This window comes from Glarea lozoyensis, assembly GCF_000409485.1.
Source record: "Glarea lozoyensis ATCC 20868 chromosome Unknown GLAREA1, whole genome shotgun sequence".
Lineage (NCBI taxonomy): Eukaryota > Fungi > Ascomycota > Leotiomycetes > Helotiales > Helotiaceae > Glarea > Glarea lozoyensis.
In genome coordinates this window covers 1,094,619-1,115,758 of record NW_007360983.1, presented here as the reverse complement: position 1 = coordinate 1,115,758, position 21,140 = coordinate 1,094,619, and the positions used below count along the sequence as shown (strand labels likewise).

The following is a 21,140-nucleotide window of genomic DNA, read 5'->3' as shown; positions in this document are numbered from 1 at the left end:
TCAATTTCTTGCATGCCAAGTCTCCCACCCGCCATGAGCACAACTACATCAGCCAAACGGATTTCCTAAACCACGTTTCTACCGAGAAAAAAGAAAGCAATGGCATCAAAAACACATTTGCCGGCTGACTCAGCTGATTGCGTCTTAAGTGGCGTCCTGTCCGGAAGCCTGTCGTGCTTGTGTTACGCTGTAAGGGGTCTCGGCTAATATTCTCATGCTCGAATAGCTGGACAAATATTGTTTCCCCGCAGCGTCTTACTTGCATTGGAATTTGAAGATATATACCTATGGATGTCCTTTTGCTCACATTTTGAAGTTCTTCAGCGTTGTTTTAGCGACGACGATTTGCAGATATGAAAAACTGTTCAATTCTAACGATTGCTGCGAGTGTTTTGGTGGGTGGAGTTCGTGCAGCTCCTGAATTGGCGAGGAAAGCGATTCATTATACTCGCTCATCGGATTTGAGATCTTCTTATGATTATATCATTGCTGGTGGTGGGACGGCTGGGCTGACGGTTGCCGATCGATTGACCGAGAGTGGAAGATGTAAGTGAGAACTCACTTAACGAGATTGAAAAGCTGACATGACACTTGTAGATTCCGTTTTAGTCGTTGAATATGGGTACTTTTCAGACATCCCATCATCTGTTTTGGACCCACTTAACCCAATTGATGCCTCTCCGGATTCTTTGATGTACAATATCACCTCGGTTGGAACCGTCAAGCAATTTGTGGGTATTGGCTGCGTTGTTGGAGGCGGTTCTGCAATAAACGCTCAAGCTTTCATGCGTGGCACTTCTGAAGATTATGATCGATGGGGTTCTCTTGGGAATAAAGAGTCGGGCTGGACTTGGAGAGGCTTGTTGCCATATTTCAAAAAGGCAAGACTATTGATCCTTGAATTGTAACTTTGCTGACTGCGATATTAGAGCTGCACCTTCTTTCCTCCAGAACCTCAACTTGCAGCAGACTTTGAGATAAAATATGATATCGAAAGTGCGTGGGGAGGCACTGGCCCTGTTTTAGCGAGTTATGGTCATTATCAGTATCCTCTAACCAGTGAGTTTTCTTCAGACAATTCTAAGAACCTCTGGAAGCTAACCAAAGTCAGAGGTTCTACTAGATGGCTGGAGAACACTACCGGGAGTTGAATACCCTGCAGATGGTTCCGAAGGTAAAGCTGGTGTGTTGTGGATTCCCTCTTCTCAAGACCCAAAAACTCAAACCCGTTCTTATGCCCGTACCGCACATTATGACCGAGTACAGCCGCGCAAGAATTATGCGATAATCACTGGCCATAAAGTGGACAAAATAAACTTTGCTCGAGATCGAAGATCATTAACCGCAATCAGTGTGAAAGTCTCCGCCAGAGGAGATAATTCCTCAGTGTCGACTATCACTGCTAGGAAAGAGATAATTCTTGCCGCAGGAGCAATTCACACGCCTCAGATTCTGCAGCGTAGTGGTGTTGGGCCACAATCTGTTCTGAAAGCTGCCAAAATACCAATGGTTCTTGACCTGCCTGGAGTTGGAGCAAACTTCCAAGATCACTCATGGTTTGCAATGGGAATTCAATGTAGGTGTACTGAACGGAAAGTCAAACTACTGGGAGACTAATGAAAGTGATTTGAACAGTCCAAACCCCAGTTCTTCCTGACCGCCAATCTTTAGTCAATAACAAGACATTTGCTGAATGGGCGTTGAAATTATGGCAGACCAACATGACAGGTAAGTTCCAGGTATGTTTACAAATCAGAGTATCATCGTAACTGACACGTCTAGGCCCATATTCCATTCGAGGCGGTGGTGGTGCTCTTGCACAATTGGGGCTCCCCGTCATAGCTCCAGATGTATTTTCATCCATTGCATCCGACATCGAAAGTCAAGACGCAGCCAGCCTCTTGCCAACTAACGTAGACTCGACAATTGTCGCTGGATACCGATCTCAACTCAAACTCATGGCAAAAGCAGCACGATCTAAGAACACGGCTTGGCTTCAAATGGGACTCGGTGGAAATCCATTTGGAAGTCCAGATCAGTGGGTTTTCAACATCCATCCGTTGAGCAGAGGAACAGTAAATGTTGACCCTGCGGATCCAAACGGCGAACCACTTGTCGATTATCGTATGTTGTCAAATCCAGTTGATCTTCGCGTGGCCATCGCCCTCTTCCGCGCGGTGAGAAACTTCTTTAACAGCCGAGGTGAAGTGAAAAGACTTTCTCCACTTGAAACAAAGCCAGGAGTCAATATTACTTCGGATGCAGACATTGCAAAGTATCTCTTGACAACACTTAATCCAAGTCAATATCACCCCGTCGGAACTGCTGCTATGTTACCCCTGAGACTAGGTGGTGTGGTGGATGATGAGCTGAAAGTGTATGGTGTGGATGGGTTAAGTGTTGTTGATGCCAGTATTATTCCATTGATTCCTGGGGGGACGACACAATCGACAGTCTATGCTATTGGGGAGAAGGCTTCAGATCTGATTAAAGCAAGAGCTTGATAGCTTCAACAGAAAGTGATATTAATCCAAATTTCACAGCTGTTAGTTTGCATCAACAACCTAACGTGTAGCCTGCTATTTTTTGTGAATGGCGATGTGACCAGGTATTTCAACGGAACTGCCTCGTATGAATATGCAACTAACACACAAAGAACTTCTTTTCCCAAAATCAACGCGCCAGTTTTCACTCTGTTTCCTCCTTGCTCATGGCTAGGTAGAGCATGAGATCTTGTTAACTCCTCCCAATTTTCTGCGAACAATCATCCTTCCAAGATTAGATTTTATCCAGACAACAAATTTGTTTTGAAAGAAGTGTTACGAAGAATTCGAACCGCGAGGGGTGGGTTTGTAGTCGACGCTAAGCTGGAGTCCCACTTTTTGTCTCCCCCTTTTGGTCTATCAGGTTTCTGCGGTGAGCTGCCTGACGGGAGATTCGTCTCGCATGCGAGGGATTGAGGTTGGCATGTGGAATCGCGTCGCCTTGCCCGTTTGCTGACTCCTGAGGTCCCGTCTGGAAGTCGAAGTCCGTCTTTCTGTAAAGCCAAAGGAGGAGCGATGTCACTACCGTCGTGCCGCCGTTGACCATTTCAATACCGTGTAGAGAAGGTGTAAAGATATAACAAACTGAGGGCATAACAGGGTCCACGACTTGAATGTGGCACATGCTGTTGACATTGTTACCATCACAATTAGCTCTCACACTACGACGTACTGGACTTGCATCGAATCCCCATTGACGTAAGTTGGAGCTACCTTGCATCAAGTGAGGGCTCTCTCTTCTAGGTTGTTGCTGCGTTCCAAGAGGACTTCCATTGACCGCCTGGGCACCTCAAGTGGACTTGACAACTTTCAGGTTGGAAGTGGTCTGCGCGATACTGCCATGTCCACACGTTTTCCACATGCTGTCCACACGCTGTCCACACCGTTTACATCTCCACATGGTTCAAGACTTCACATGGTGTAGAAAGCATGTGAGAACGCAAACCATGTGACAACACCACTCTTAATATCAAAAAGTGAAGGGCATCCCAAGGCCAGGTCGTGTTCCACTTGAACAATCGGCCCAATGACCAACCAGATGAGAATGACATGATGGAGTAGCGCCGAGCTGAGGGACGTTGGGAGGTAAGTCAGCTGACTGAGGTAGGTATAGCAGCTGAAAATATAAATAAGGGAGTTCATGTGAAATATGAAAATATTTACCTCAGGTACCAAGAAAGCAACAGAGAGAATAGGTACTTCTTACCGGTATTCTTGGATAATTGGAATCGTAAAGCGACATTCCTTTGAAACTTTGCTCAATCACGTGTGACAGCCCTGAGAAGAATGCCTCGGCATTCTAATGTCTACGCTGTCCAGAATGCAGTTGAATCTGGTTTTAAATTATTTGAGAGGAGCTAGAGTGATCCTAAAGCGCTATTCACATCCAAGCCCATCATGTCATGCCGCTATCGCTTTGAAGTGCCAAAATTGTCCTGATCCATCACCCATTCACCCAGATCCCGGCCGAGGTATCGCAGCATTTGGCTTCCTACAAATCCGCTTATGCCCTTTCGGACAATGACCAGACGTGCTTCACCGTTTCCAGCCGGTGCTCCTCCAGCTCCTAGGATATCCATTCACATGCAACTAACATCAAGTCTTTTCCGGTCTAAAATCGTGGGGTATCGTGCTTTTCAGCTTTTCCGTACGTCATCCTCGGTGCTCTCTTATATGATATCGTTTTGCTCAGCAAACCAAAGTAGCACCTCCGGTCTCAATCGCGTCAATCTCACTCAAATCAAGAGGAGCGCGTCGGAACCGTGCGGGAAGCTCGCTTCGGTCGAAAAATTGTCCCTTCTCTGGAGCAACTGAACCCAAAGAGTGGCCTGAGATAGCTCCAATAGTCCCAGAGCTCTTTCCGCCGAGAGGACCGTGTTGTTGGGCCTTTTGTCTGTATGCTGAGAAGGATGGAGAGGAGTTTGCCGTGAAGTCTTTTGGGAGCTCGTGCGATGGGGAGGCCGGGTGTGCGTGAGGGGTGTGATCGATGGATGAAGCGGCTAGTAGACGGTCAGAACATTATATACTGGTCTCGAATATTTGAATTTCTTACCTGGGAATGTGCGCTTGCCCAAGAACTTAATCATTGGAGTACGCTCGGCATGACCAGCAGCAGCAGCCTGCCGGAGAGCTTTGGTCGCAAACATCTTCGAATTGGTACCTCGGAAAGCGAAAGTAGTGAGTTCGGAAGCTGATGACGGTAACAAGATCCTGCAGGCGTAGCTTTGCGGTCGTGAGATGGCGATGTGAGTATGAAATGTTTGTAGAAATGTGGAAATATGTGGGAGGTGGAGAGCTTTGTATGCAGGAGATTCGGAGTCCGGCGTTGCGAAAAAACCACAAGCTGCTGCTGGTGCATAAAAAGATGGGGGTTAGCGAGCGGCTCGCCTTGGACATCTGCAAACCCCACATTCTTTAACTAAAGAAGACCTCGGACGAAGCCACAATGGAATTATACCTGCGGTTGTTGTTATAGTAATCGAATTATTCATTTTTAGTATTCAATTTTGCTACAGCATGGCTAAGGTACTTGGCTGAACCCCGAAGTCCAAATTTATAGGACGCATTCTCTATGGTCTAGCGGAATAGGGAGCTCACAGCAGCTTGCCAATTACGGATGCAGATGAGAAACGCAAAGGCCATACCTCTTCCAACAATAAAATCTCAAACGCGAAGACAGCCACAACATGCATGATAGCAGAATTTTGCAGAAGGCTTCATGCAGAAAAATGTTGACAACGACCACCTTTGCTGGCGTTCGTCGAACCACAACCCTTCGCATGATCAGACCTCGGTCAACTCCGAACATGCACGGAGATAAGAGATGCGTTTGCTACCGGCTCACCAGATTTACCAAGTAAGATGGCGTGACATCGCCTAACTAGATGCCTAACTGTGGGGTTGACTTTGGGGGGGGGGGGGGTAAGCAAAAGGTGTGGCATCTCATTCTGGGAGTGATCAGTAATTGTATCGAAATTTGTGCTGTACCGGATTTATTGGGAAAATCCACAGGTTGAGGAAGTTTTCTATCCAGGTACTTAATTCGTTTTCTCTAGCTTGAAAACCTGGAAATACACATTACTACCAGGTCTACCAGGGGATTTGATCATTTAAATATACTTTATTGCTAGTTTTACTGTTTCATCACGTTTCTCAACCCTTTTATCTCTCCAAATATAAAAGGTAGCTGTCACATCCTCGACCGTTATGGTAGGTAAATAACAGTTATATTATATTCAAATATAGCTGAGGAGTTTTGGGACTTTATTGTTTATTTGGGAGAGTGTACCTCTACAATACTGTTCAAGATTGTTTGAATCAACTTAATCCAACTACTATTTGTCAGAAATACAACTCATTTCCACTTTGCTTTCGTTTTGATTTATTCTCCATTCTGTTGTAAGCTATCAATACAACATTTCCAAATCTCCGTTCCATTTCAAAATCCGCTCGAGTCCCAGACACTTCTATCTGCTCCTTCCCCTCTCCAAAACCTTTCCACCAAATTCATTTAGCTATTGTAGGCGTTGATAGCTGTCGCAAAATATCCATCAATGGTAGCCTTGCGATCATTAGCCGCCGACTTGCTATCATCAGAAGCGATAGCAATCAAAGCATCTGCAAAGTCATCCGTGTCGGCCTTGAGATTGGCAAGATCCTTCTGAACGGTGGACTTGAGTCCAGCGGAGGTGAACTGAGACTTCTTGTTGACAAGAGCAACAAGCGCAGCTTGAATATCCGGGGAAAGGTTATCTACTGCTGCGATGACGGTTTGGGTGTCCTCAGTTGAGAGCTGGGAGGTGGCTTGAGCGTCATTGGTTCCTTTAGTGATTGCTTGTTCTAGACGGAAGTTAGCAAGAGGTGTTGTTCGGTGTTCCAAAGCGAACTCTCATACCAAGTGCACTTTCAGAATTCTCAATGGGAATTGCGGCGAGTAGTCCACCGTTATAATTGTTGACGGCAGAGGTAAGACTCTTTACATCAGAGTCGATTGTGGAAATGTCACTAAGGACTGTGCTGGTATCTCTACGTCCGATGGAGAGAGCTGAAGCAGCAGTGATGAAAAATAGGATGTTCTTGATGGCAACCATTTTGATTTGATAAATGGAATTGATTGACGAATATAGAATGCAGAACTTGTGAAAGTGTTGAGTGATGTTTGAGGAGGAAAGCTGGAGATATTAGAATTGATGATAATGATGATAATGGTCTAAATGATGCTGTGTTTATATAGACATCAATAAAGAAAATTGACCGAGGTCAAATTGTTTGAGAGGCACTATTAAGACCACAAGGTGCAAAAGCTAGTAGGAAACTAGCCCCGCAATATACTTTCCGATCAAGCTGGATTGCTGCTACATGTCCTAGCCAACTTAGAGGAGATCATTGCCGTTCGCAGATGGTTGGCACCAATTATAGGAGCTAAGAAGCCTCTGTTTGAGCCACACCACAGCATTAAGGTGCCAGCTCGTTGGAGGAAAGATAAGTGACACTCAAACAAGATAATCTCCCAATCAGATTGCCACAATGTCCTATTTATCATCGTTGATCTTGAGAAAATAAGACAATTCCACGCTCTGTATAAAGGCTATCGACACACAAGGCGCTCTACCTACACTCTAGTCCAAAAACTTGAAACGAGGCAGCCGAAAACTAATCCGTCTCATCTGGTATACTCTGAGGGTGGGAAGGGTACTTTCCTGTACTGTCGAACTTACTATTCCAAGACTCTATGCAATACCCCGCATGCGATGGAAACAATATTTCCTTGCAGGAATTAAGATATGTGCTTAACTACGCCGCCAAAGACCGGACTCGAATGTAAACGGAAAAATGACAATAGTTGACTGGTAGGAAAACTTCCGGTTTTTCGCTATGAATGATGAACATGGAAGAACACCAGATGAGGGAATAAAGTACGAAAGACAGAGGGAAACTGGCGAAGCTTAGCGGGCTCCATGTAGATGGACCATGTACCTAGAGACTTCGGATATGCAAAAAATTGCTCTTTATCTGCACAATGAACGAGTTAGCCTTCAAAGGTACCACCAACCTCATAGACCCCGAGAAAAGAAGTACCGCCTAGGCACCGTTGTATTTTGACTACTCCCGAGTGCGGGGTCTTTGACTAAGGGCTTTTCAAGCACATACCGCAGGGTTCGTTGACTGGGGAGATGTTGAAAGAAGATTGCTAACATCGAAGTGCCGAGGTTGGCTCGAGGGGTTAGGAGGATATACGACTGCCGGTTATGTTAATAACGCTGGTACCCACACCACACTAGAACTAGGGACCACTAGCCGTTTAACGTATGCTCAATGGCATCAATTCAAACATCTTCAGACCTTTTCAATTCAGAAATCAGTCACAGATTATGAGTAAGCCCAAAGATCAGCAGTGGAGTCCCGAACACGGTTGGGAACTGGTCAGTAGTGGAATAAAATAGCCGACAAGTATCCGAGTGCGAATAAACCGCCGGAGTGAAGGTTGTCGAGTTGCGGATTCGGGGAAATTTGAAATGGTAGAGTTTATTCACGTGATTTTCATCTTGTCTAACGACAGCTCTCTCTTCCCAATCGCGACTTGCAACAAAAGAAGATAGTCTGACTAGCTTGGCTTGGCGATGGTATATTTGTGGGTCATAGCCTATCACATCCCACCCGTAGGCAAATAGTGTTACTTAGTCGAAGGTCGACTTACGGAGAAGAATGTCAAAAAAACATACTGAGTGAATTAAGTCGATTAAATATCATGCACTTTTGACTAAATCAGGCTTTCTCTAGCAATTTATTGCCGAGATCACAGTAGTCAGCTTTTCTATAATCTAATTAGCGTAACAGACAACTTATTCAGTGAAGAAGCCTTTGATAAATAACACCTTTTACATTATCTACAGACTCAGAATACCTAGAAAAGAGTACAGTCACCAACCTTTTTGTTTCTACGAAAATTGGTTTTACACAGGTCCGCACTACTCCTAACTGCTGGATTCGGGTTCTGCATATCTTTTCGATGGCATCGCATGCCAAGCCATCACATAAGCAAAATTCTGATGCAAGCATGAGAACAGAATCACTTATAGAAGAATAGGCAGTAAAGTTGATGTGCTGAAAAAAATGTAGAGATTGGGAGGCTTTGTCACGTGGTAACCGTAAAACGACATGTGATTGGCTTTAGGGACATGATCATTTGGCTCTTACTCCTGTAGCTCCTTACCCGAACTTCCATGAGGGTGAATGGAACCAAGTAACCGGAATGGTTCAAAAACCTGTCATCTCATGTAAGTAATCATGTATTCTTCAGTCAGAAATCTCCCTTTGCACGCCAAAGTGGCTCTCAGCCACATTCCATCGCAAATTTGACGATCATCGTTGAGAAAATTGCAATTATTGCGCTACAGAGTACCTTCTTTTGGCTGTCGTGAATGATGGAGTCGTTAGGAACAATACCACTGGTATTAATTCTCATTTTTTGGCAACCAATAATCCTCACGCTCCCCAACATCGGGATCTGACAAGCCCAAGCTTGGACAATTGCTGATCAGACCAAAGCTCATCTTTTTAACCTCATCCAAGTACATCAGCTGACTTGATTTATAGTTCGTCCCACCGACTAGAAATAGAAAAGAAAGAGTCGAAAATATGCACGAATTATTTCTTACAGCAAGCGTTCCAAATGATGATTTGACCAGAGCCGTACGGATTCTTCAGGGCTTCTGTGGGATGAAACCTCAAGCTTTTCTCTGCCGCCGTCTCATGTGGGAAGGCCCAAGGCTTCGGACTGGACTGAAAGGAATACCCGGGGATGTCATTAGCAAGCAAACGCCAGCGAAACAACCGCTGTGGAAGACTCTTCATGAGCAGCTTGTTAGGCAATCTTACGTCGTGGCACTAGTCTACGAAATTGAGAAGGGTGCGTTTGGACAGTCCACAGAACAGCAAGACGAACGACCTAATCACTCACTGTAAGATGATCTTGAGGAATTGTTGAACCGCCGGCGTTCTGAACTGACAAATCTCCAGCCCTTCGACTTGTGATCAATCTCCCGGTACGCTCAGGTGGAATGAGCTGCCTGACCCAGTAGACGCGAGGCCTGTCAACACTCGGGCTATGCTGCAAATTGATAATGAGAGGGGCTTATGCTCAACAATGAAGTCGATAGGCTACAGGTCGGTCAACTACAAGAGCCCAGTGAAATCCGGTCTAACAATCTCAGATTCACAGGACAAATGGTTCAGGAGTGCTATCGCTTCATCAATGGGAACGTGATCTTTGATCTGAGCCGCTACCTTCAACTTCCCGACGACTCTCAAGCATCGGATTACAACTCACCATTACCCGCATTTGAGACCCTGACGCCATTTGATGAAGAGAACAAATGGATTCTAATGATAAGTGTCAGAGTGGTTAATGGCAAAGATCCAGACCAGGCGCAACAAGCAGTGTCGGAGCTGATGACTACCAGAAGCGAATTTGAAGGTTGCTTCAATTTCCACATGGTAGCCCGGCTTACTATGGATACCAGAACGAGAATGACCTAGCCTAATACAGCAGCTGTAATCAGCGTTTCATAGACATGGTGGTCTTCAAATACAATTATACCCTTTTTTCGACTTTCGTGCTCAGCTCTACCTGCCCGCTGTCTGGTCTTTTAAAATAGCATAACGTTCCAACTCGAATCAACTTTCTGTCGATATAGAACATCAAACGCGACCTGTGGTTTAGCACGCTGTAAAAGATAGCACGTCGCATGACACGTCATTGCAAAGCCAATCAACGTTCAATGATCCCATTGCAACCCCATTCTATTCACACGTCCTAATTTACAGCCTGTGATGCAACCTCCAGCCCTGTTTACCCCGTCTACTGGTTCTTCTTTGTCTGCCATACTGCAATTCCGAAAGGAGCGGCTAGGACACGGGTTAGCAGTTAATCCTCAGCAGCCATTGATTCCACTCACAGAATCCAACAAACATGAAGCCCCAATATCTGAGAGCGAAGAACTTCGTCAATGGGTTGAACGGAATGTTGCTTCGTGGACCTTCCGGGTAGTGGTAAGGAGAGCCTAGCTGTGCGCGGGTGGAGTGGAAGCCACGGCGGGCGACCATCGAGGTCGTAGAGGAGGCGCGGACTGCAGCTCGTGATAGCATCTAGAATCGTTGAGTCAGCAGGGAATGCGATCAGTCGCAAGGGCGATGTGGTATACCTTGAGATTGTGTGTTTGGATTGTTTCTGGTGTCGAGGTTTGGAGTGTGGTTCGATGTTGAAGTTGCTTTGCTCGGAAAGCACGCTAATGAATAATGTGGACAGGGATTAGAACTCTGAGCTAGAGTTTTGAAGGCAGCTTGTTGACAAAAATTCTTGAAGCCGAATTTTTATGCGCAACCACGATCTTTGGCAAATAAGGTTCCCGCACTCCTTGCGCTATATGACACTTAAGACAAGATGGATGACGACCTCTTCGATGTGTTCGACGACAAACCTCGGATGGCCGTCGTAACGAAACCCCGGAAGGAAAAGAAGCACAAGAAAGATAAATCGAAGAAGAGGAATCTCAATGGGAATGTCAAGCCAGCGGCCGAGGAGGCTGACGGCGATGCGGAGATGGTAGAGGCGGAAGCTGCGCCAGAACCGGAAGAAGAGGAAGAGGGGGAAGACAATGATCTGGTTGAGAAGAAAGATACGAAGAGACGCAGATTGGAGCAGGAAGCCGAACCAGTCGTCACCGATGCTTTCGAAACCGCGCAATCCAGAGAAGTCGCAGCATCAGCAGGTCTGCAGGCAAAAGATGACGGAGCTCTTGTTCTTCAGCACAACATACAGCATCAGGTCTCCTTACCGCCAGATTATGTCTATGTACCGATTTCGCAGCACAAGTCGCCAGAGAAACCCGCCCGCACCTGGCCCTTCGAATTGGATCCGTTCCAGAAAGTTTCCATTGCCTCGATTGAAAGGAACGAGAGTGTTCTGGTCTCTGCGCATACTAGTGCTGGAAAGACGGTGGTTGCAGAGTATGCCATTGCTCAGTGTCTGAAGAACAACCAGAGGGTGATTTACACTAGTCCAATTAAGGCGCTCAGCAATCAAAAGTATCGAGAGTTCGCGGCGGAATTTGGTGACGTGGGACTCATGACCGGAGATGTCACAATCAATCCTACTGCGACTTGTTTGGTCATGACTACAGAGATTCTGCGAAGCATGTTGTATAGAGGATCTGAGATCATGCGCGAGGTTGCGTGGGTAGTCTTCGACGAGATTCATTACATGCGAGACAAATCACGAGGTGTTGTATGGGAGGAGACAATCATCTTGTTGCCGGACAAGGTCAGATATGTTTTCCTCTCCGCAACTATTCCAAATGCCATGCAATTCGCAGAATGGATCACGAAAACTCATCAACAACCTTGCCATATTGTATACACCGATTTCCGGCCAACACCATTGCAGCACTACTTTTTCCCAGCCGGAGCTGACGGAATACACCTTATCGTTGATGAGAAGGGCAACTTCCGTGAAGATAACTTTCAGAAAGCCATGGCCACCATAGAGGAAAAGAAAGGATCAGATCCATCCGACATAAATGCGAGGCAGAAAGGAAGGGGTAAGAACAAAAAGACAAATACTGGTGGCAACAAAGACACTTCAGACATTTACAAGATTGTTCGAATGATCATGTTGAAGCACTACAATCCGGTCATCGTATTCAGCTTTAGCAAGCGAGAATGTGAAGCATATGCTTTGCAGATGAGCACTATGGCGTTTAATGACGACTCCGAAAAGGCGATGGTCAGCAAGGTCTTTGAGAGCGCGATCGAATCATTATCGGAAGAAGACAAAACTCTACCACAGATCCAACACATTTTACCGTTACTTCGCAGAGGTATAGGAGTCCATCATTCTGGCTTGCTCCCTATTCTGAAGGAAACCATTGAAATTCTTTTCCAGGAGAATTTAATCAAGGTCTTGTTTGCCACGGAGACTTTCTCGATTGGTCTGAATATGCCTGCGAAAACCGTTGTCTTTACAAGTGTTCAGAAGTTTGATGGTACTTCGCAACGATATTTAACACCTTCAGAGTTTGTACAGATGTCCGGACGTGCTGGAAGAAGAGGTCTTGATGACAGAGGTATTGTCATCATGATGATCAACGATAAGATGGACCCCCCAACAGCTAAAGAAATTGTTCGAGGAGAGCAAGATAAGTTGAACTCAGCATTCTATCTTGGCTACAACATGATTCTGAATTTGATGCGAGTTGAGGGTATATCACCGGAATTCATGCTGGAACATTGCTTCTATCAATTTCAAAATACTTCTGGTGTCTCGGGTCTGGAAAAAGATCTTCATGATTTACAAATAGAACGAGACTCGGTCGAAATTCCTGATGAAGCCATCATCAAGGAGTACTTCGACCTCCGGCAACAGCTTACGCAGTATACAAAGGACATGCGCGATGTCATCAATCATCCCAACTATTGTTTACAATTCATGCAACCCGGTAGAATTGTTCACATTAAATACCAAGATCAGGATTACGGGTGGGGCGCTGTTGTCAAGTTTACACCCAGAAGACCTGCCAAGGACGAAAGCAACCCACTCGCTCCACAGGAGTCTTATATACTCGATGTTCTTTTGCGCATTTCTGATCATTCTCATGTTCCAACACAAACAACAACAGACATCCCACCAGGTCTGCACCCACCAGCCGAAGGCGAGAAGGGCAAAATGGAAGTTGTTCCCGTGCTACTTTCATGCATCGAAGCTATTGGTCACGTCCGTATATTCATGCCTAAGAGCCTCACGCATACTGACGAGCGAAATACCGTTCGAAAATCGCTTGAGGAAGTCAGCCGCAGGTTTCCAGACGGAATCAGCGTTTTGGACCCTATTGAACACATGGGCATCACGGATGATTCCTTCAAAAAGCTGCTTCGTAAGATTGAAGTTCTTGAATCTCGTCTACTCGCAAACCCCCTCCATAATTCTCCTCGTCTCCCAGAACTGTACAACCAGTACGCAGGAAAGATCGATATGGGTCTGAAAATCAAAGAAAAGAAGAAGGCAATTACTGCGGCGCTCAGCATCATGCAGTTGGACGAGCTCAAGTCTCGAAAAAGAGTGTTGCGTCGACTGGGATTTATCAATGATCAAGAAGTTGTTCAGCTCAAAGCTCGTGTGGCTTGTGAGATCTCTACAGGCGACGGTCATGAATGCCTGCTTGCCGAGTTACTCTTCAATCGCTTCTTCAATGAGATGTCGCCTGAAATGTGTGCAGCAGTCCTTTCGTGCTTCATTTTCGAGGAGAAGAGTCAAGCACCTGCACTCAAAGAAGAGCTTTCAAAATATTTTAGAGAGATTCAGAGTCAAGCCAGAATCATGGCAAAGGTCAGCCAGGAAAGCAAGTTAAAGGTCAACGAGGATGAGTATGTAGAGAGCTTCAAGTGGCAGCTCATGGATGTTGTCTTGGCTTGGGCTCAGGGAAAATCCTTTGCCGAGATTTGGTAAGTGTTGCAAGTCCTCTTCCCCCTATCATACTAACAGCCTATTAGTAAAATGACAGATGTTTACGAGGGATCACTCATCCGCCTGTTCCGACGTTTGGAGGAGTTGTTGCGACAAATGGCTCAAGCCGGGAAAGTGATGGGCTCTGACGAGCTGTCAGCCAAGTTCGAAGAGTCGTTGTCCAAGATTAGACGAGATATTGTGGCTGCTCAAAGTTTGTACCTGTAAGGTCCAAATTTTCAATGTCGGCTTTTGTTCGACTAGTACTTTGGCGGTCGGAAAATTATGCATAGTCCGGGTGTTGGCTTTGGAGCCAGGCGTTTTGTGTAGCTTTTGGTCGTATCTGGGGCGGTTGCATGTCACAGGGGTTTTCATTTATATATGGTTCTGCGTCAGGCCGTTACCACACGCGCGTTCGTATCTAGAGTTGTTCGTATGATATCCGTCATATCAAAATTGGGGTCAGCTCCTCAAAACTAGTTTTACTTATCGAAGTAGATTCTAGTCATATCATTTCGGTTGGGTAAAGTATCAAGCCTTACGTCTTGTCGAGGTTTTGAAAGCCAATGATATGCTTTTTTATTTTCCGAACCGCATTGGTAAAGTCATCGCGTTTATCTGACGTTTGACAAGGTCTCAGAGCTTTGTGCTACCTATTGATATGAGCAGATCATAACTCTGGGAGTTCTATGGCTAGAACAGGACGTTGTTGGATTGACTTTCGAAAGTAGCATGAATGGGGTTCAGCAAGAGAATTTCTTCGTATCTTGACTACTTCCAAGTACTATTTTCATGAAGGACTGAAAATCTCAACGGATATTCAATATTCAGGTGACTTGAAGCCTCCGTCCATCGAAGGTTTGCACGAACAGGGACTCCGCTTCGCAGGATGACAGGCTTGTCCCTGTAACATGCCACGGGATCTCCACGCCATCCGATCTATTCTTGATCCGATCGTCCTTCCTGGCTTGTACCCCTCTTACCATCCGTATTATAGCTCCTCTTCATCGAGGTTTTCGTGACTTTCTGGGAGAGTAATACATGTTGTCTTGACTGAGGCAAGAGTGGGATTTCTGGTGAGCAGTTTCTGGTAAAAGAGGCAGTAGAAAATAATGTCGGCTGTTTAGTCTAGTTCGTTTGCGGACAATGCAGATAGTTGTCCTGTGTTCCTGTGTCTACTTCTAGACTTGCGCATCCTAGCATTGTGGGATATCTGGTTATCGCCGGCTGACGCTCTAGTATGGTTTCAATAGCGAAAGATAGAAAGGAGGGTTGCATTGGCACACCCTCTCTCACAGAAAATTATCTCGCTACCCCTGAATATGTGGACTCGCGCCGATTGTGAGCTTAAGTGGTGCCAACGATGTGAACTAGCACTTTTGATGAGGTGAGAAAAAGAAAGGAAAAGAAAGCACAGAACAACGGTGTTGACCTTGATAGGAGCACTATTTGCCGAATATGTTGTGTTCAGTCGGGCCAAGTCAGGTACGGTACATGAAATTTTCGGATATGCAAGAAAGGATTTCACACGATCCGTTGAGAGGCACCGCTCACTCGACCAGGTAGGAGGAGGCTTGTTTCACGCCCAAGTACAACGTCAACCAGCGAGGCGGCGAATCAGTGTGATAGAAGATATACGTTTGTGTGTTGGGTGCGCCGGTGTGCCCCTGAGATGGCGTGGGCGAGACGGACTACCGCTGCAATGAAATTTATAGGCTCGATTGTTTGTGCCAATAGGATTATCGTGGAACTTATCTGGTAAGGTTAATTCATAAGACGAATTCCATATTTTCGGGTACGGACTGGTCTCCGGCGAGACAATAGTTAATTGTCGCCCACGTAGTAGAGTTGAATTCACCCGGCTGGATGGGCCGAACATATAAAGTCATAAACGAGCGTTCAACAACCAGTGATTAATTAAGTTCAAGGGTGCCACGTAGAGAAAGGCTAAGTTCCTCTATCTGAATCCTTCCCCTTGTTGAATCTTTTCACACCCCTCCTCGTATGCCATCTCGAGTCTAAATGCAACAACAGGAAATGATCAACATACTGCCAACATCGAAGGAATAACAGCCAGATTGGAGATTGTTGAATTGGCAAATCGCAGGATATACTGAGCCGCCGTCTGCGCATTATTATAGAACGGGGTTTGGTCAAAAGGAAAAGGGGAAGGTGGCTTGGAATTCTGAGGATTGCTGGGCTGAACGAGTCTTCTTCCCTCGTTCTTTTCCCTTTTGTTTGGTTGTTGAAGAAGAGCAACCGGCCGCCCCGTATCCACCTTTCACCCTCGTTTATTGTGCTCTTGCCAATCATTCATTTGGGGTGTTTGATCTGCGCTACCCGTCTTTCGATAAAGGTTCACCGGCTCAGGGTCCACGAAATAATAGCTGGTATCACGACAAACAAACCCTCGAATAAATCACGCCGTACACTTTCTACGACCACCACGGATCGAACGCATCTACGTACGTTTTACGTCGCGGCCACGAATAGAAACTCGATCAGCTTACTTTCGCCGACAAGCGCCTTCCAAGGCTCTTTTTCAACGACCGATCGAAGCTCTGTGCGTTCTTCTTCACAAGCTATCCCCTCCTCGCCCAACGACTGGTCAAGGCAATTGAGGTTTACCCCTGAGTCTTGCCAGATCTGGAGTTTCATATACCAACCGGTCCTGGAGCTACTTTAGACGGACGACTTGCGAGCGTTGGCTGCGTCATTAGTTCAGCGCGGACTCGAACCGCGAGACCCTCGCAACCAAAAAACCACCACACCGTCGAAACGAGCCACGATCCCCCACAACTCGAGCCGAACGCGTTTGCGTGATCGTCCCGGAGTCCGTTGGGCTGCTAGTTGACGGTATCCATTCCTGCAACAACACAAGGGAAATACATCCTCACATCAAGCAGGAGAGAGGGTTCTGGGGTTGTCCACAAGGGAAAGCGGCGGGCACCTGGACCAATGTCAGATTAACGTACCCACGCAACAAATACACGCACTCCCGGCGGCATTTCCCCTCTTCTTCGCACGAGTTCGTGACATGCCATGGATACCACATCCGCCCCTCTGGCCGATTATTTCTGGATCGCCGGAATCGATTCACTTTCGTACAGCGATCCGGTCTCGTGGTCCCAGAATACCGCACATCAGACAAACCTGCCAGTCAATCCCCCCTCGCCGAGTTTCGATGCCACGATAGAGGAAGGAGGCGAGAGTGAAGGGGATACTCCTACGACTTCACCGACGAGCAAGGAGAATAGGACGCCGAGAGCTCAGGCAAGACATTCGAGGCAGAATTCCTGGAACCGGTTGAGCAAGCTCACGAACGACTCGAGGAATTCGATTGGCGCTCTCGAGGAGTTGGACAACACATCACGCAGTAATCGCAGCAGTATCACAGTAAAAGGCGTGCCAGCTTCGAACGGGACCAATGGGAGCTCAAATGGAAACAGCAATGGAGCGAGTGGCGGGTTACTGGGAGACTTCGATTTCGATAGCGCCTTGATTAAATTCGCACATGAGAGAGAACACTTTCTGGACGATCTGAGCTTTTCTGCTGGCGCTCCTCCTCAGAGGCCAAATGGATCTTCAGCTATACGATCTCCAACAGTGAAAATAGCAGATGTCGCAAATGGTCAATCCACTAAGAGGAATCAGCTTAAGTCCGTTGGTGGGAGTATTAGGAGGAGGATCAGCTTTAGGGACATGAACAGCATGAAGAGACAGCCAACCACGACCCAGGCTAAACGTACATGTGAGTTTAAGTTTCAGTTCTGACTGCATAAAGTGCGCTGCATATATGTCGGACAACAATACCCGTGCTTTGCGCTTTACGAACATCTGCTGATTTGTTTCTTTTTTCTAGCCTCCGTACGTACCTCGAAACGAATGAGCAATTACAACTCAGTTATTCCACCGCCAGAACCTCTCAATGCAGATCCAGAAATGCATCCTCTGAAAAGACGATTCGAGCCAGTCTTACTAGACAGATACCCACCTAAAAGCGCTACGGACGAATTGAAGCGGAGAGGTAGGTTCCCAGACTATGTACCTATGTTTGCGTTTCCGAATGACATCTTGATTATGTCTGGCGATGAGCGGCCAAGATCTACGTGGCATGGGTTCACAATGACTTCAGACGACAATTCCAAAATATATGGAATTACCGTAATTGTATGGATGCCTTTAAACCAGGACGCCGCTGCGGATATCGAAAGGCGATGCGAGCTATGGAGGCAGAATCACATGTCCGATGAAGAAAGGGAACTAGCTGTAAGTCTTGGTGGAAGACTTGCTGGTGAGCGAGCAAAGTTGTCACAATTATTGGCAAAATTGCCCAGCGTTGTATCTGGATCAGATGCCAGAGAGGCTCTCGAAGACGAAATTAGTGCTGTCGAAGAGAAAATTGCCTTAATGACTGATATGTTACGGCCTGTACGCCACGGAGCAGCTTCGAAAATCGATGGCTTGACTGACGGAGACACTGGATTATGGACACCAAGAGCGTATGGTATTCTTGGACGAGATCCAAGTATGACTAGCTTTTGGAAGGAATGGTTAAGAGCTGTTGTTGTCCCAATGACAGATGGAGGAGTTCTTCGGATTCCACCAAGCTCTCCTAAGATTGGGAGATGGCAGCCTTTGGAGAGATATGTGGTCAACTTATGTACCGAGGCCTTGAGCCCTATATCTTCAAAAACCCAGGTCGAGCTTGCAGTCAGAGAATTGCGAATGTTTGCTCGGAAAGAGGCTGCTAACGAACTTCCCGAATCGCGCAATACAGACTTGTACGCACTCTTCAGAGCGCTCACAATTCCCAACATTGTGACTTTGTTCGAATGCGCGTTAGCCGAATCTAGGATCATTTTGCTATCATCTCACACAGCGATGTTATACTTGGCAAGCAAGGCTCTGGCGAGTTTACTGTATCCCTTGAAGTGGGCAAGTATCTTCATTCCAGTCTTACCTGCACGATTAATTTCTGCCCTTGAGGCCCCTTGTCCATATATTGTTGGTGTGGAAAGAAGATATGAGAATCTGGAATGGCCCGAGGATGACGTTGTGCTGGTCGACCTGGACCAGGACGATATCATGTTGAGTGCACCAGTCACAGAACTTCCACGACAACAGCGACGGAAACTTATATCACTCCTCCAGTTAGCAGCTCCTCATCATAATCGATGTGGAGTTCCTGTTGGTCCACCAGCATATGCCGTCGAAACCTTCCCCTACGATGCCTTCTCATCAGAAAATGAGGCAATCTTCACTCAAAAAGCTCAGCCAAGTTCATTGTCAAAACACGTCACACAGCCATCGGCAACTTTTGGAGACTCTGATCAATCGCAGGAAAAGAAGACACAAGTCTACAATGCCTTCCTACAGTCAAAGAACGATCATACCAGGGTAGACCGTCCCTCCACGAGCAAGTCGAGTAGAACCAGTCCTCCCTCATCGGTATCACCAATCTCAGGGAGCTTCCCGCCTATGCCGACGACACCCACATCTAGTCGTAATGACTCTGGCTTTGCTCTTTCTGCCACACTTCGGGAAAAGAGGTCTGGTCATTTCGATGGAACGTCAAGACGAAGCTCTTCGTTTGGTGTTGACAGACATCCAACTCTCCACCGGCCGACGATGACGTTCTCTAATGGTCATCAACCTAGCTACTCCACATCTGCCCTCTCGATCGATGCGAAATCTATGTATGGATATGCACCATCATCATACGCCGCTTCGACTCTCGCAGCGTCGACCATTATGCCCAATATGCTCATGCAGCCGATCCGAAACACCGAAACAACTTCTTGGATCGAAGGACATTGCATGTCGTGGGCACGCAGTGATAGCTCTTCCGTCTGTTCTATTTGCGATGAACGTTCCGACGGTGACGGGATGTACCAATGTACCAGTTGTACTACTTGTACACACGGACGTTGTATTGGCCAGATCTCCTTGGTGTGTCCTGCCGCGTTCCACCCGGATCGTGTACGAGCAGCTTTCGTACGTTGTTTCTCGAGTCTATTTTACACGTACCGAAAGTATCTTGGACGGCCGACCAAGGAGCAGAAGAGTAACGGTCAGCTGTACGGTTTTGATATGAATGGCTTCATTCGAAGTTTGCCTGGCGAACAGCAGGAGTATCTTACGATGCTGAAACAGACACAAGGTAAGCCCCGACGCAGTAGCCACGTCAAACGCCTTGCTAACCTATCATTGAATAGCTTTTAACGAGTTCATACACGAAAGAGAGACCACGGCTTCGAACGCGCCTCAGATTCAGTTATTTGATGGCATCATCCTTGCCAAGAAATCTAGAGGTAGCAGAGCATTCTTCTCCTCCAAGTCGTCCAAGCCGTCGTTCATAGAGGATATCTCCGACCATCTTTGGAGAAGCGCGGCGGTTCCATCGCCCAACTCCAAGTTCCCAGGTGATTACAGAAGTGTCGTGTCTAGAATACCAGCACAACTTGATCCGACCCTGATGAGAGAGCCGAGAAGTATTCAAGGTGCTCCAAGAATTGATATGCCCGGTAAGCGGGTTGGGAGAAAGGCTGTTCCTAGTATGCTAGGAATTGGTCGAGATTGATGAGGGCTGAGTGGAAAATAACCACTGCGCTTACAGCGAAATTGAAGAAGAATAACAGAACGACATAAGAATTCTGATCAATGATCATGGAAATCTCCTGACTGTACGAATACGAGCGAGAGCATGCAGCGGTTATTAAGTGGCATTAGCGTTGGGATCAAATGGTGTACATAGGTGTTACAGAGTTCGGAATTGGGAATTGGGAAACAGGGAAATACGGAGTGAATATGGAGTTCTTCCTTTGGACCGGAAGATATTTTTGGTTGCATAAGAATTAAATTGCGGAGACGGGAACCTAATATGGGTTGACGAGGTCAGAAAAGCTATGTAAGGGCAGATGAAAAGAGTAGGAGACAGTGAAGCAAAGCGCCTGTCTCTCTTTGGATTTATATATGTGTGGATGAAGTGCGAAATGGAACCTCAGGGGTTAAACGTTGGTGAAGATGATATCAGAAAGAATGAAATCAGCGTTTTGATACTACGTCTTTGCTAATTCTCGCGGTTGAAGTTACGT

At 46.5% G+C, this 21,140-nt stretch overlaps 7 protein-coding genes across 7 annotated transcripts; 4 read left to right on the top strand and 3 right to left on the bottom strand.

Annotated features, from left to right (window-relative positions):
* Window positions 1–353: 353 nt before the first annotated feature.
* On the top strand, window positions 354–2,504 carry GLAREA_09025 (FAD/NAD(P)-binding protein; the record flags this gene model as incomplete). The annotated part of the gene is made up of 6 exons (XM_008077986.1): window positions 354–546; window positions 598–731; window positions 930–1,059; window positions 1,112–1,576; window positions 1,636–1,728; window positions 1,783–2,504. The coding sequence occupies 6 exons, from the start codon at window positions 354–356 to the stop codon at window positions 2,502–2,504; spliced, it is 1,737 nt and encodes a 578-aa protein (XP_008076177.1).
* A 358-nt stretch (window positions 2,505–2,862) lies between these two features.
* On the bottom strand, window positions 2,863–4,690 carry GLAREA_09024 (uncharacterized protein; the record flags this gene model as incomplete). Its single annotated transcript, XM_008077985.1, has 3 exons — window positions 2,863–3,324; window positions 4,242–4,543; window positions 4,597–4,690. 3 exons carry the CDS (start codon window positions 4,688–4,690, stop codon window positions 2,863–2,865), a joined length of 858 nt encoding a protein of 285 aa, XP_008076176.1.
* Window positions 4,691–6,054: 1,364 nt separating this feature from the next.
* On the bottom strand, window positions 6,055–6,634 carry GLAREA_09023 (uncharacterized protein; the record flags this gene model as incomplete). The annotated part of the gene is made up of 2 exons (XM_008077984.1): window positions 6,055–6,383; window positions 6,439–6,634. The coding sequence occupies 2 exons, from the start codon at window positions 6,632–6,634 to the stop codon at window positions 6,055–6,057; spliced, it is 525 nt and encodes a 174-aa protein (XP_008076175.1).
* Window positions 6,635–9,182: 2,548 nt separating this feature from the next.
* GLAREA_09022 (uncharacterized protein) lies at window positions 9,183–10,082 on the top strand (the record flags this gene model as incomplete). The annotated part of the gene is made up of 3 exons (XM_008077983.1): window positions 9,183–9,505; window positions 9,564–9,710; window positions 9,758–10,082. The coding sequence occupies 3 exons, from the start codon at window positions 9,183–9,185 to the stop codon at window positions 10,080–10,082; spliced, it is 795 nt and encodes a 264-aa protein (XP_008076174.1).
* A 322-nt stretch (window positions 10,083–10,404) lies between these two features.
* GLAREA_09021 (uncharacterized protein) lies at window positions 10,405–10,691 on the bottom strand (the record flags this gene model as incomplete). Its single annotated transcript, XM_008077982.1, has 2 exons — window positions 10,405–10,451; window positions 10,502–10,691. 2 exons carry the CDS (start codon window positions 10,689–10,691, stop codon window positions 10,405–10,407), a joined length of 237 nt encoding a protein of 78 aa, XP_008076173.1.
* Window positions 10,692–10,986: 295 nt separating this feature from the next.
* Window positions 10,987–14,271, top strand: GLAREA_09020 (P-loop containing nucleoside triphosphate hydrolase; the record flags this gene model as incomplete). The annotated part of the gene is made up of 2 exons (XM_008077981.1): window positions 10,987–14,042; window positions 14,091–14,271. The coding sequence occupies 2 exons, from the start codon at window positions 10,987–10,989 to the stop codon at window positions 14,269–14,271; spliced, it is 3,237 nt and encodes a 1,078-aa protein (XP_008076172.1).
* Window positions 14,272–17,085: 2,814 nt separating this feature from the next.
* GLAREA_09019 (Cysteine-rich) lies at window positions 17,086–20,626 on the top strand (the record flags this gene model as incomplete). The annotated part of the gene is made up of 3 exons (XM_008077980.1): window positions 17,086–17,794; window positions 17,906–20,206; window positions 20,262–20,626. 3 exons carry the CDS (start codon window positions 17,086–17,088, stop codon window positions 20,624–20,626), a joined length of 3,375 nt encoding a protein of 1,124 aa, XP_008076171.1.
* Between the last annotated feature and the right edge of the window lie 514 nt (window positions 20,627–21,140).